Raw genomic sequence first — 14,574 nt, 5'->3', positions numbered from 1 at the left:
GGTGACGCACCGTCAACCCCCACACCGATAAAGTCAGCATACCTCTGCCCTCCATGGGTGCCAGCTCTCCGGTAACCGTGCGCAGTCGCACCGAGGTGGAGTCAAGCTGAGTCCTGTCTGGAACCATATTCGACCTCATTAGCGGTCCCTGGACCCGGTGTCCACTAACGCCAAGCAGGGCACTCCTTCCACCGTGATAGGAACATAGCAAGAATCCCCTTTACCAGTGCGCCCCACTGCAACGACAGGCTCCAGACATGTGTCGTCGTCTTCTTCTCTCCATGTCGTTGGCTAACGCCCGTAGCGGCTCCCTCGGTTTCCTGCAGCGATTATTTAGCTCGTTTCGCAGCAACTCAGACTGCAAGCACTGTCCAAACCGTCTCTGCAGCGACCCCACCAGTGCGTGGTAGTTACGCCTGTCCTCTCAGCAACAGCAGACAAGACAGAGCATCGTCCGTGAGGCACAGCGCCAGCTGCAGAGCCTTTGTCTACATGGACCAACCCCCGGCATGAGATAACAGTTTGAATTGGCCCAGGAAGGCTTCCCAGTCTGACCTACCAGAATACTTGGGGCGTTTTCACCTTCGGGGTTGTAACGATGCACCGGCCGCCCATTTTGCGGAGAAACGGCGGGAACCGTTGACGAGGGATTCCTGCCAGCGTCCCTGGCCATCCTCCCCGCAGCCTCTCTCAGGCGAGCCCGCGCCTCACTGACAGCTGCTGTGTAGTCTCTGGTCGCGCTGTCTTCCCACCCGGAAGCTCCTTCTTCCTCCATGTCCCTCTCCTCCTCCTCCTTCACCTTCGTCCCGCCGTCGAGATCCATGTCGGCTTGTAGGCTAACCCGCTAGCTCCGATCACGCTTGGTTAGCTCCTGAGAGGAATAACCTCAGGTCCGGTAAAAGTCACTTCTGACATCAATGTAGCGTCCACACTCATGACTCGTAGACCGCTGGTTTCTTGCAATGCAGGTTTATTCATGTAACTGTCAACAACGCTGGCGAGACTCATGTCCATCAACACCGATGCTACAGAACAGCTAACAAAACCCCTTTGCTACTTGACTACACGTCTCACACACTTGACCGTCCCGTTTCCCCGACAGGTCAACATCCCGCCTCCCCTCTGCTCCACCAATCGCAGGGCCGCAACCCGACCATCATGCACACTGCCTCCCCATGATTGTCCGGAGAGAGCGAGAGGTGATCGAGCGACCCCTCCCCACTGACAGGCACCAATACAGGCTCGCTACAATATTATTAAGCGATCACTTTTGAGAGTTAGAGAATATTGTCTGGTGTATGCGTGTCAGGTTATTTAATGAGATGAATACTTGTCATCTCATCACTAATAAATACAGGTGTATGTTCACTTATGAAACTATACCTAAGGAAATATTTCCAGTCACATGGACATCACCTAAAAGACAGTGGTGTGCCAGTAGTTTATTTTTTGGATCCATCCATCTGATCCCAGACAGAATGTTTTTTAGTGAACTTTTAACAAGGTGAACAATGATGTGTGTCTCATGCCCCATGTTTCAGATCCACTCCTAATTTATATGGGTTCTTCCTTGGCCTGTGCTACTACATTCCACCAACGTTTTGTGGAAATGCCTGTTTTTACGTGATCCTGCTTTTTACGGTTTTTACGTGATCCTGCTGACAAACAGACAACCGGAGTGGAAACGTAACGTCCTTGGTAGGGATGGGTATCGTTTTGTTTTTTTCCGATACCGGTGCTAAAATGATACTTTTAAAACGATAGCGGTGACTAAACGGTGCCTGATCCACTACTTAAAAATAAAAAAAGCACAAAACGATGATTGACGACATTAAAGAAAGGCATTTTTAATTTTTTTTTCTTCCAATTTAACAATATATTAACTGTTTAAAGTATACTCTAAATATAAATACATACAACACACTTGACTTCAAACAACAGCTTTAAACTTTTTAACTTTAAACTATGAACAATATATAAAGAAATATAACAGACCCAAGCATCAGGTGGTCTGATAGGGAACGTGTGCAACAGAACTCCACTAAGAAATGTTTGGATTCTACAAACTCTGCTGCTTTACTGGACTAAACGTCATCATTAATATCAACTGGGAGAGCTTTTCTGAACCGGACAGAGCTGCTCTTCAATTCGGCAAACACCAACTGAACCGAGGAACAAACACATCTCCTAATAATCTCACTTTGTGTCGCGACTTGGAGCGTGTCTCGTCTAGATTACAGCGTTTAAAACAGACCTTTCCTCAACGAGGTTTAGTGGAGAAAACGGAGCGTTTCTCTCTCGGAGTTCGGCTTTTCTTCTTAAAACGCAATTGTGTTGTTGCATTTGCTGCACGTCGCATTGTTCAAAACGTTTTTTGCGAAATACAGCCACACTTTACCTTTCGGCATTTTCTCTGTTAAAAGGTTGATGGCTAGCTAGCTACTGTAGCTATTCAAACGGTAGGCTACCGTTAGCTGCTACCAGGAAGGAGTCATCAGAGTAGTGTAAAAAAAGTATTTCAATCGGCTCAGGCACCGAACGGAAGCACCAAAATCTGCGTTGCGTTTCGGTCCGGTAGGTACTGGTCATGTGGGTTTTCGGTACCCAACCCTACTCCTTGGTGGAGCTAAATAGATAATTTATTTAAAAGCAATGGTTCATTGCATGAGGCCACAATACAGAGTCATCGGGTAGTTTTTGATAGTGACTGGGATATTGGATTGAGAAATTGTTTTCACATTGGAAAGTTCACATTCCCACAGTTGGAAAGCCTACGAGAAACAAGTGTTTCATGACTGAATATTTACTCCTGCTGTGCAGTCCCTATGTTTGTGTTCAGTTCACTGGGGCAGAGAGCGGTGATGGGGGCAGTACAAATGTGTTTGCCAGATGTGTGTTAGTGAAAAAGAGCAGAAGACTGAGCCTCCACAAGCTTCACCTGCATTGGAAATTCTTGCTGACAATTCCCAACATGCAGTTTGCGTCAACCAGTAATAGAAACCAGGCCTACAGGGTTACTCTGCTTTGAAGCGTTCGGTGTAACTTCACCTCAGGTCTTGACCCCACCTACTGCATCATTTGGAAAAATACAAAAAAGTGTCTGAGAGATGAAAGTTTGCCCACTTCTGTATGACTGAATCCTGGACGCAGCGTTATCAAATCGGACATATACAGTAACTTGGAAAATAGCGGTTTGGCATGGGTTGGGTATTTCATTTTTTTTTTTTAGGAGTCCTTGGAAATTATTTGTTCACCTACAGTCAAAACATATTAGGCATATTTCGAGCAAAATAAAATACAACAAGAGAAAAAATAATATACCCAAGGGTTCCCAACCTGACCGGTTTAGTGTATTATTTGGAAATATTAATCATTATTAAGAATGAGCCGTGGTGTCCTATGTTTGGACCTGTTTTTCAGCTGGCATTTCAACTTGTCAAAGCAGAAAAACAACAGATGTAACTAAAAATATCAATAATGGCTGCATCTATTGGCATGAGTCAGTTCCAGGATTTTGGTATTGTGTAAGCTAATGCTGCGTTCACACCAAACGTTTACCGCACAGTTTACTCGCTCGACAATAAAAGGGTGTTCACAACGAAGGCGGCGTGAATATTCGCGCCGCTTCAAAGGGGGCCTGGCTTATTTCCATGAAAAGAGCTTTCATTTCCGCTATTGACCATGGAATAAATAACCACTAGTTCTGCTTTATACTTGTTGTGGAAGTCCCAAAAATGTCGGAACATAATACGCCCTCGTGTCTGGGTTCATAACATCATCCGTAGCCGCACACAGCTCGGTGAATTTCACCGACTCCTCCAGGAACCGCGGTCTCCCTGGCTTATCTCCGTAAAACGGATACCGTTTCCTTCATCCACCATGGAAATAACCACTAGTTCTGCTTTATACTTGTTGTGTAAATTCCACATACGTCGGAACATCAAACTCCATGGTGTCTGGGTTCATAATATTATCCGTAGTCCCACAACAGCGTCTGAATGACGGCCGCTACCAGCGTACTTCTGGCGGAGCATCAACAGTTTGATTCAGCAACGGCAAGACGGTGGTGGTGACGGGCAGAGCTTCTCAGCGCTGATTGTCTGACGCAAAAAAAAACGCGTCTTTGCAACCTATCGCGTCTGTGCATTGACTTTGCATATAATCTGGTCGCACGTCAAATTCGTGCCGCGTTTGTGTGAACACAGCATAACTCATTGAATGACTCACTAGTGTGCTGTTATCTGACAGAGCTTCATTAGTGTTCCAGTGTTTTGCTTGTAGACCAGGGGTGGGCAAACTTTTTGGCTCAGAGGCCACATTAAATAAAAAAAATTGACAGACGGGCCGGGCCAGTATCAGATGGATGGAGAGTGTTTGTGTGAACCGTCACGGGAGGACAATGTTGCGGACCCAAATGCAGACCACATGAGAGTATGAGTATCTGGTAAAACAGATTATTGGAGCCAAAGGGAAGGTGGGGAGCCTGTGGTCCGCCACAGGGGGTGCTGGGCGGTGTGAGACCCGTGGCTCTACACTGGACGACGGCGAGGCCGGCAGACTCAGCTTTTTTGTTCAACTCGCTGGTTAAATCTTCATCAATTTGTTCTACACGCCGAGTCACTGTTCTGCGTGATGAACTCAATTTTTCAAATTTGTTTTTGCTCTCTGGACATAAGAGACCTGCTGTTTCTACCATACATTCTTTCAAAAACTCTCGCTTGCTGGCTTTTGCTAATTTGAATGCTAGCAAAAAACTTGCCTTGGTGCTTGATTCTTGTATAGCAGTTTGGCGGAGAAAATGTTTTTGCTGACTCTTTAAATTGGCTGCCAACCTCTTAGCAGTAGCCGCCCGTTCTGTCGTTGACTGTAGGCTAGCATAGTTAGCATGCTTGGCGGAAAAGTGGCGGCTAATATTGTATTCTTTGAATACTGCAATGGTTTCTTTGCAAATAAGACATACTGCCTCTGATCGTACTTCGGTGAAAAAATACTTAGCAGTCCACTCATTAAAGACTCTGCACTCACTGTCGACTTGTCGTTTCTTGGGTCCACTCATTGTGACAGAAGGGATCAATGCAGGAGGCTGGCAGACAGAACCCTATATGTCACATGACATGAGCGCGCAGGGTGGCGCAGTTCTGTGGGTCGAATGTGGTTAGTTATGTTAGATATACTGAGGAAAAATACTCTGCATGCAGCTGTTAGTTCATTTTACAACTCTAAAACTGTTGTAGTACAAACCCCGTCTCCGACGACAGAAAGTGATTCATATTACCGTAATTCTTCTAAAGTTAACGCTTTACGACATAATTAAAAAGGATTCTGACCGCTAAGAAGTCGAGCGTTTCAGTGTTTTGCGGTATATTACGGTAATAAAAAAAATTAAAAAGTGTCGCCTTTGTCTGTGGGATCAGTGGGGGAGGGGTGGAATTGACCAGCGCAGCACAGCAAGTGTTGTGTGTCGCTCTAGTTCAGCAGAACACGGCAGGCAGCGGTCCGCACGGCGCGTACAAACTGCTGTAACGCCTCTCTGTTCCCGACTTGATTTTCCCAAAGCACGATGACCACAACAGACCAGCGTTGATGTTTCTTCATGCTTATTTATTGCACAGCGCTCTTTAGGCTTTTCTCATCGTGCTTCGAGAAACTGAACTTGGGAACGGAGAAGTGCTACAGCGGTCTTTACTTTTTTTTTTTTTTTTTTTTTTTTTAATGTTATAATAATTATAATACTCGGCGGGCCGGATTAAAAGCCGTAGTTTGCCCACCTCTGTTGTAGACCTACAGCTCAAGTGTTACTAGTACATATTCAGATTTAAGGAACCACATCTCTCAGCTGAATGAAGTATATCAGACAGGTTGATGTGTTCTTTAATCATCAGTACCTGTCTATTAGTGATAGTATGATGTGATAGTACAACAGTGTGTGTGCCAAAGCAGGTGATTATAAATGGAGAGCTTGACCTTTAAAGGGCAACATGATGAATACTGGTGGGAGTGAACCGGCTCCTGCTGCTGAGAGCGTGTTGGTTTCTGAGCAGTGCTCTGCAGCCTCTGCTCATGCTGCTTACACAGGAAATAGAAAGTGTGTGTGTGTGTGTGTGTGTGTGTGTGTGTGTGTGTGTGTGTGTGTGTGTGTGTGTGTGTGTGTGTGTGTGTGTGTGTGTGTGCGCGCGCGCGCTATTGATTCTTGGCTGTATGCCAGGGGTGATACATGGGAGAGAGACCTAAAACAAGAGAAAGGAGAGGAGGTGGAGAGTGGAGGAGTGGGACACTACAATGACATTGTGCACAGTTATAGATGCTAACTCTGAGATAAACCAAGTTATGTCCAACTGTGTGTTTAAACGACACTAAACTACACAATGCGGTTGGTTTAGGGCGAAGCAGAACAAAGGCTGCCACTGGGCACGGAAAAGTCTAAACCAGGACACTGTGATGAATGCAACAAAAGAAACACATTTACTGAGCATATTTTCACCTGAATTTACCCATATTTCCTATTTATATCAATAGAAAATGCCACGCGCTAACAGAAACACAGAGGAAAAAGGCCCACATAGTCATTGGTGCATGGTATTATACATGGTATTAAAATGCATTTTGGGTAATCCGATCATCATGTAGACGGGTCTAAATACATCAATTCACACCTGATATTAGGATGCATTTTGGGTGATACGATTATCGAGTGGACAGGTCTAAGTACACCAGTTCACACCTGGTATTAGAATGCGTCTTGGATCTCACCTCTAGAAAAGACCAAATGTTTTGGTTTTAACCGAGGACTTCCTGTTTCTAGTCTGATGGAAAGAAAAACAGCAAAATCAGCAAAGATGCTTTATGGATTCATAGTAAATCTCAATGGACGTCTCAACATATTCAGTGTAAGCGATTTTGCTGAATTGCCTCTTAGCAAAATTCTTAGAGGGATTTTAAATTCCCTTGGCAAGCAGTGACGCAGAGTGTTTGTCTCGGGCTTTTATTGTGAAAGGTAGGAAGGGAAAGTGTGAAGCTGTAATGCGCTGCCGTTGACAGTGTGGGGGCAATAAAGAGTTTGCCGTCTCGCTTCACAACTCACAATCCTCAGGACACCTTAGGGATTTGAAAACCAACTGGAGAAAAAAGAGGAACAAAACGTTTCCATGACGTATTTTCCTGTTATGTCCATCAGGACGCAACGATTACACTTCAAAAGTTATGTGTTCAAATACCCAGACCACCTCTGCAACTTGTTAGAGTGATCGGATCACAATGTGTCGTGCTGTCCACCTGGGATCAATCGCTAAAGACACGTTTTAATGCTAGGTGAGAATATGGGCAAAGAGGTTAGAATGATTAAATCATGCAATCTAAATACAGCCAATGTGAGTCCCAGCTATCCTGTAAACCTAATAATAAGACGTTACAGGTCATAAATGCCAGAAATGAACAGCCAAGTGTTCTCTGGGAAAGAATCATCCTGCAGGCATCGAGGGCAGGGTGTGTGTGGGCTGATTTTTCACTTTGATTTTTGAAAGCAAGAGCAACGTAGACTAATCACTGCAGTGTTTCTCCCGTTTGCTAGAGCGTGATAAGAGTTGAAGTCAGTGGGTTACAGGTAAAAAAGAAGAGACAAGATGTCTGTAGGATATTGCAGGTAGAAGACATTTACTGTTTGTCCACCTTTTCTCTCCTTCCTCTGTCTAATAGTGAGTTTTGCAGGAAATGAGCAAGACACATGTTCCTAATCCAAATTAAATCAGTCCTTCAATGTGTGTGTGTTTATCTGGGTTGTGTGTCTGTGGTAAACTAGAAACATATGGCCTTGTTCAGTGCATGAGTCACATGATGCATTGCATTCACAGATCTTAGAAAGTGGGGTCAGCAGGCTTAGCCGGGTATTGCAGACGCCCCTCTCCCAAGCAACGCTTTCCAGCTCTTCTTGGGAAGCACAGAGGCATTCCCAGGTCAGACAAGATGTTTAATCCCTCCCGCGTGTTCTGGGTTTACCTCGGGGCCCCTTACCAGTTGGACATGCCTGGAAAACCTCTCAAGCGAGGCATCCTGATCAGATACCCTAACCACCCCAGCTGGCCCCTTTTGACGCGATGGAGCAGGTTCTACTCTGAGCGCCTCACCCTATCTCTACAGCCGAGCCCAGCCACCTACGAAGGAAGCTCATTTTGGCCGCTTGTATCTGTGATCTCATTCTTTTGGTCACGACCCAAAACCATGGGTGAGGGTCGGAACGTAGATGGACTTAAATAAGAGCTTTGACTTCTGGCTCAGCTCCCTCTACCACAGCGGTCCGGTACAATGCTCGCAGCGTTGCTGACACAGTACCAAACCGCCTGTCCATCTCACACTCCATTTTCCCTTTAGACCCGGGATACTTGAACTCCTTGCGACTCACTCCCAACCCACAGGGTGCAATCCAACGTTTTACGGTAGAGAACCATGGCCTCAGACTTGGAGGTACTGACTCTCATCCCAACCGCTTTACACTCTGCAAACCCCCCTGGTGGTCGTGTTCTTATGGAGTCTTAGTTCGACACACAAAGAAAACTGATAATACACACAGGCAGCCGCTTTCATAATTAATATTCCATACAGATCCAATATGAGCGGCTTCATCACTCCAGATTAAACAAGACACAAGATACTCCACATTGCGTTCTTTCAGATTATAGGAAACTGTTATAAAAAAGGGAAACTACTAAAATATTGCACAACCATTACTGATATGTTCATTAAGCTCATGATGAGAGGCTAGAAGGGGAGCAGACAAGAGTAAAGGCTCCACACCCATCCACCAAGGTTTGTGTAAACTGAGAACCATTGGGAACACAATGGCCCAGTTCCAAACTGCCGCCTCCACTCTCACACTCTGTTGTAGTCCCACTCACAGCTGAATAAAGCTTCCATCTTTAAGGTGAAAAGTATAAATACTTTGCAAGCTGCAAGACAAACTCTCCTCTCTGTAGGTATAAACTAGGAATATATAACCACAAAAATACGTAAGAAAAATAAATAAATAAAGTGTCAATGATGTTATGATGCAATATATAACAACAGAGACAATCAAAATGTTGATGAATGTGATCGATGATTAATCCCATCGATCACAATAGTGACGAGGCAAATGTATCAATGTATTTCCGGCAAATATTGTAGTTGAAAATATATGTTTTCTTCATATGTTTAGTGTAAATGGTCACAATAATGAAATATCACACACAAAAAAGGTTTTGGGGGGTTTATTTCAAGGTAGAAAAGTTGGAAATGGATATTTAGCATTGTACATCAACATAGAAACACAAATATTTTTCTACATTGTTCATTTGAGTTTTGGCTGGCGCTCCTTTAATTACATCTTGTTGCTCTTCATCTACATTGGTAGAAAGGACTGGAAATACAATGGAAACAAGCATTCATTCGCATCTTTTTCTTCCAATTTTCTCAAAATTCTGATGCATTTGGATGGAAATGTTCATAATGTGCAGTTTGTTATTTTTACACAGGGCTGTTTTTGGTTTGAATGCCTCATTAGTCTACGGACATGTGAGAGGCTGCATTTTAACCAGCATGCTTTACGCTATGAGCTAACGTTAGCTTTCATTTGCTAATTAGCACCACATGTACAGCGAAGACTGATGTCATCCTTTAGACAGACAGCTTCCTTTACACAGATACCTTGGGGGGAGGCGTAGCTATTCCTGCTATTGTTGCTAGGTGCATGATAGGCTGATTCTCTCCCTCTTCTTATTTCAGATAGTGTGGTGAGCTGACGAGAGAGCTGAAGCGAGCGTGGAGCAACGTCGGGGCTTTCCTCTTCCACCGTCCTTTGCTTTTCGTTCGGCCCCCCGTGGAAGCACTCATCTTCACCACTGCACTGAAACACACCATATATGTGTCCATCCTGTCACTGAGCTCGTTCTCTCTCTTTCTATCCATCTATCTGGCCATCTTGCTAAGCACCGGAGACCAGTAGCGACCTCTCAGTAAAGATCAGTTGTTTAGGTGCTGACAGAGATCATCCTACTCTGACGATGCAGTAGTGTATTTGAATACAGTACTTTACCAGCCCCCCTCTGACAGAGGCTGGCTCGGTCCCACAGGGTCCCGCAGGCGATGAGGAGGGCCAGGGGGTTCGTCTCTTTCTAGACTTTCTCCTCTCCACCTTGTGTCTTCATGTTTTGGGGGTCCTCCGGTGCCCCCGCCCTCTGTCGACCCCCCCGCACCCGCTGCCACCACGGCCGGCCACCCCAGTCGCCTCGTTGCCATGCCGACAGAGACACTGGCTCCAGCCCTGCCAGATAGCAAGGCCGCTGGCCCTGCAACGGCCTTCAGTTCAGCCGTACCCCTCCGGATTCTCAACAAGGGCCCCGACTACTTCAGGAGACAGGTACTGTGACATCACTCACTGCACTAATCACACACTACAATGAAAAGACACTAGACACAGGGGCCTTTCTGTGTAGAGTGTGGAAACCCTAATCCCTCCCACAGTTCAAAGACATGCAGGTGAGGGTCGTTGGCAACTCTTTATTGCCTGAGGGTGAGGATGTCATGGCCACAACCGGAAAACATTCGGCTCTACCGTGTGACCAGCAACATACACAAAGGAAGCAATAACCAAGAGTCAGTTTTAAAAAACTGACTCTGATTTATAGATAACGCCAGGAATTAACCAAAACTAAACAGTAAATTAACTAAACTACACACAAAGCCATGACAACTGAACTGCCTCCTTATTAAAAAGTAATGAACAAAAGAAAACTACATGACGGTAAATGGCTGCTTTGTCTGGAAGATAAATCCTTCTACTCCAGCCTCCCCTAAATAAGGGTGCAGGGCAATGCACTGATCATGGACCAGGAACACCTGAGAGCAGGTAGAGGTAACACCCCCATCCTTTTGATTGCCTGTGGGAAGAAACTGTTCTGGTGTATTATTAAAACAACACTCCCTATCTCTTCTCTGATAAGATTTTGAAAATGGATGATTTGCTACCCCTACACTTCATAGTGAAGTTTTTATTCTAACAAAGAAGCTAAATTATTATCTGTTACTAGATGTGAATTCATGCCTCGGATTGCACTAGATACTACTAATAATAAATAAATGAAATGTCCTAGCATCTGTCATTAAAGGCATGTATAGCAATAAGACGTCTTCTGATTAATCTAAAATCGCAGGGAAATATGTAGCCAATGAAGTAAGATATAAGTAAGAATTATTATATTATTACTTTATTTATTATAAGTAGGAGTGTTGTCATTTTCAAACAAAAAATTCACACGATCAGGGCAAGAATTTCACCAAGGCCATTATGGTAATAGTGCTGCCCCGCCCTGATTTTGCCCTCTTCTTAAACTCCTTCATGCCGTACCTCATTTTTTTGTGATTCTGCCAGACTAAAAATACAACCACAAATCGTTGATCCATGTCTTTCTAAGTGGACATTTAGCACAAAAAAGTAGGAAACAATACAGTAAAAACAGACAAAGAGGAAACCATTAAACTACATTGGGTACTTACTCACAAATATCAAGAATAATGGCTAAATCAGCGGGGAGTTCAGAATCAGAACCATTTAATTGCCAGGTATGTTACACATATGAGGAATCTGTCTTGGCGGGTGGTGCATACATTATACAAACAACAACAATCAACACAGTGCAAGAAATAGTCCTGGAGTTTGTGCCCGACTTGACTGCCCTCCCTTGCGTGTCTCTGTGGTGCACCCGTGTCCACGGTCCAAAGACTTGCATGTCTAGATGAGGCCTCTCTCATGAATTTGGGTTGGCTATCACCCTGGGTAAGCAGGGAGGAGTGTGTCGAGAACACATGGATAGAAAATGAGTGCTGTGTTCATTACCATATCATTGTGAATCTGTGTCTCAGGTGGAACAGAACCCAAAGCGCCTCAGTGCTGTTGAGAGACTAGAAGCTGACAAGGCCAAGTATGTCAAGAGCCATGAAGTCATCAATGCCAAGCAGGAGCCAATCAAACCCCCTGTGCTGGCTAAGCCTCCTGCTGGTCACACCCTCCTGTCCAAGAGAGCCCCTGGGATTGGTGGAGGAGGAAATGGAGGCGGGATACCTTTCAAAGCATCCAATAACAACGCCAAGTCAGACACGTGTGCAACAACAAGCAGTGGCAGCAGCAAACGGGGAAATTTAAACCTGGAGATCCTGAAAAATCTGCTTAACTCATCGTCCTCTTCAGGAGCAGGATCCGAAGGACTAGGAGGAGCTAAGAGTGCTGTGTTGATGAGGTCATCAGGGGGAATGGCCAGGAGTTGGACACCATCGGGGTAATTTACAAATTACATTTTTAAGCAATGATTGTGAGCATTTTTGTGTTCGAACACGTTTACTGAAAGTAGGTCATCTTGACTGACCCGATCAATCTAGATTGAACAAAAGCTTCCAAGTGGTGAGCAACCAACTTAACCTCTCAGGAAAAATATAGTTTTTAGTCGGATGAGTGAATTGTTTCTGTAACCAGTGTAGCATTAAATCAGACACTGAAAGCAGTGGCAGTGTCCCAACCCTAGTCTCCACCATCATAGACAGTCCAAATGGTGGTTCACCACTGCTAGCTTAGCTTAGCGAAGTTTCAGCAGAGGCAGTTTAGAGGTACAGAACAAGGGATGTAAATGAGTGGTAAGAACGGTGTAGATTTGCTAGCAAAACTGTAACGGACATGGAACTATTTATTGTTGTTAATTGTTAAAGTGACAACAGACGTCAGTGGGTAGAGAGCAAACGCAGCTCTGGAGATGGATACTTAGATGCATTGCGATTCTCTCTTGAATGATTGTGACTCAATGCAGAAAGCCGTTTACTCAGCTGAGATGGAAAATTCTAACGAACATGCATGTGGCTTGGTTTTATTGAATCTTGATGTCCCTGGATGTAGTTCCGAAGCAATAGTAATTACTACGCCACTGATAGTTGGTGCCTTTGTTGGTTGGATTGGATAAGTTTAGGCATGAGGCGTCAGATAGGTTAGGGTAAGAATATCAGGGTAAACCAAGGGGCGGAGTAGGGCGGGTCTCCTGGAGCTGGAACAACAATCTAGCAGAGCTGTGGGGCCAGTTGCAGAATGATTGGTCAAGGGGGAACCATGGGCGCGAGATTGGGTATCTGGCTTTGAATGTATTTTTTTATTTTGGGAAGGGGCCATGTCCAAGGTTGTTAAGTTACTCTTTATGTCCACAGGTATGTAATTCCACATATTTGATTTTGTCTTCCTACCAAATTCTACTGTGTTACATGTATTTATCTTCTTGTTTTCTGCTCCTAGAATGCCATTAACCTACCGTTCTACAATGACACTTAATGAGCAACCACCAGACTCTGCTCCCAGTCCAAGCACCTCACACTCCCTGCGATCCTTCTCCCATTCCCTGAAGGTCCCTCCGATCAACAGTGGGGGACGTCGCAGTCCACTACAGGGAGGAAACCTCAACCTTAGCAGACGAGGTGAAGGAATTATAGATCGTTCTCGCTCTCCACTACCACCGCTTCTGACCTCCCACTCCTCCTCCGACCTCCTGCGACTGTGCAATGGCAAGCCACTTCGCACGGCGCGATCCAGCAGCTCCTCTGCTCCGCCCCTCCCTCCAAAACCCAACCCCGCCACTCTCCCTCCCCCCGCTCTGTCTTTGTCGCTGCCTCCCCCTCGTCTAACTCCATCCCCCTCGCTCTGCAACAACACCGCCCCTCAGTCGCTACCGTGTGATTTCGGAGACCCTTCCAATACTTCAACCGACGCTAACCCAGAGCTTGAGCTTGGTTCATCTGTTGCTCGTCGCTCCTCGCTACACCGATCTAAATCAGACCTGTCAGACCGCTACGCCCGGGCTGGAGCTGACGTGGAACGCTTTTTTAACTACTGCGGCCTCGACCCAGAAGAGCTGGAGGCAGTCGGTCCAGAGAACTTTGCGAGGGCCAACTCGGACATCGTGAGCCTGAACTTCCGATCAGCTTCTATGATCTCCTCAGACTGCGACCGGTCGCGCCGATCTTCCAACGATGGGCTGTCAGACGGGGGGGAGGACGAGGAGGAGGAGGCCGGAGAGCGTGTTCCATACGGCATCTCGGCTGTGGAGCGAAACGCAAGAGTCATTAAATGGCTGTACAGCATCAAACAAGCGAGAGATACTCAAAAAGTCTCACATGTTTAGGACCAGCACTACAGTGGAATGGATGTACTTTAAACTATGGACAAACTGCTACGTGTTACAGAAGGGATAGATGGACCAGAATCTCTCACAAGTTTAGAGAATGTGATCTTGGCGCTGAACTGAAAATTTGTCAAAATGTATAGTGGATGAATGAATGGATGCAAGAGCAAGCCTGACTTGTCGAACAAACCTGGAAGGAAATGAATGAAGAGATGAGGAAAAGTCCACTTATGTTTAGAACATCATGAACACTACGAACAGAAAGGAATGCAACTTGGACAGTTATATGACCAAACTGTCCGGTCTGGACTGGAGAGAAAAACAAAACTATTGGACATGTCTGAGAACAACTAGTTAATTAATTGTTTCTCTATGGACATTGTATACAGACAAA

General features: G+C 45.3%; 1 protein-coding gene across 1 annotated transcript; it reads left to right on the top strand.

Annotated features, from left to right (window-relative positions):
* Positions 1-10,204: 10,204 nt before the first annotated feature.
* On the top strand, positions 10,205-14,180 carry fam110b (family with sequence similarity 110 member B; the record flags this gene model as incomplete). The annotated part of the gene is made up of 3 exons (XM_079215808.1): positions 10,205-10,387; positions 11,890-12,302; positions 13,298-14,180. The coding sequence occupies exons 1-3, from the start codon at positions 10,265-10,267 to the stop codon at positions 14,178-14,180; spliced, it is 1,419 nt and encodes a 472-aa protein (XP_079071934.1). The 5' UTR covers positions 10,205-10,264.
* Between the last annotated feature and the right edge of the window lie 394 nt (positions 14,181-14,574).

This window comes from Taurulus bubalis (genome assembly GCF_910589615.1).
Source record: "Taurulus bubalis genome assembly, chromosome: 1".
Lineage (NCBI taxonomy): Eukaryota > Metazoa > Chordata > Actinopteri > Perciformes > Cottidae > Taurulus > Taurulus bubalis.
This window is presented reverse-complemented; position numbering and strand designations above follow the sequence as displayed.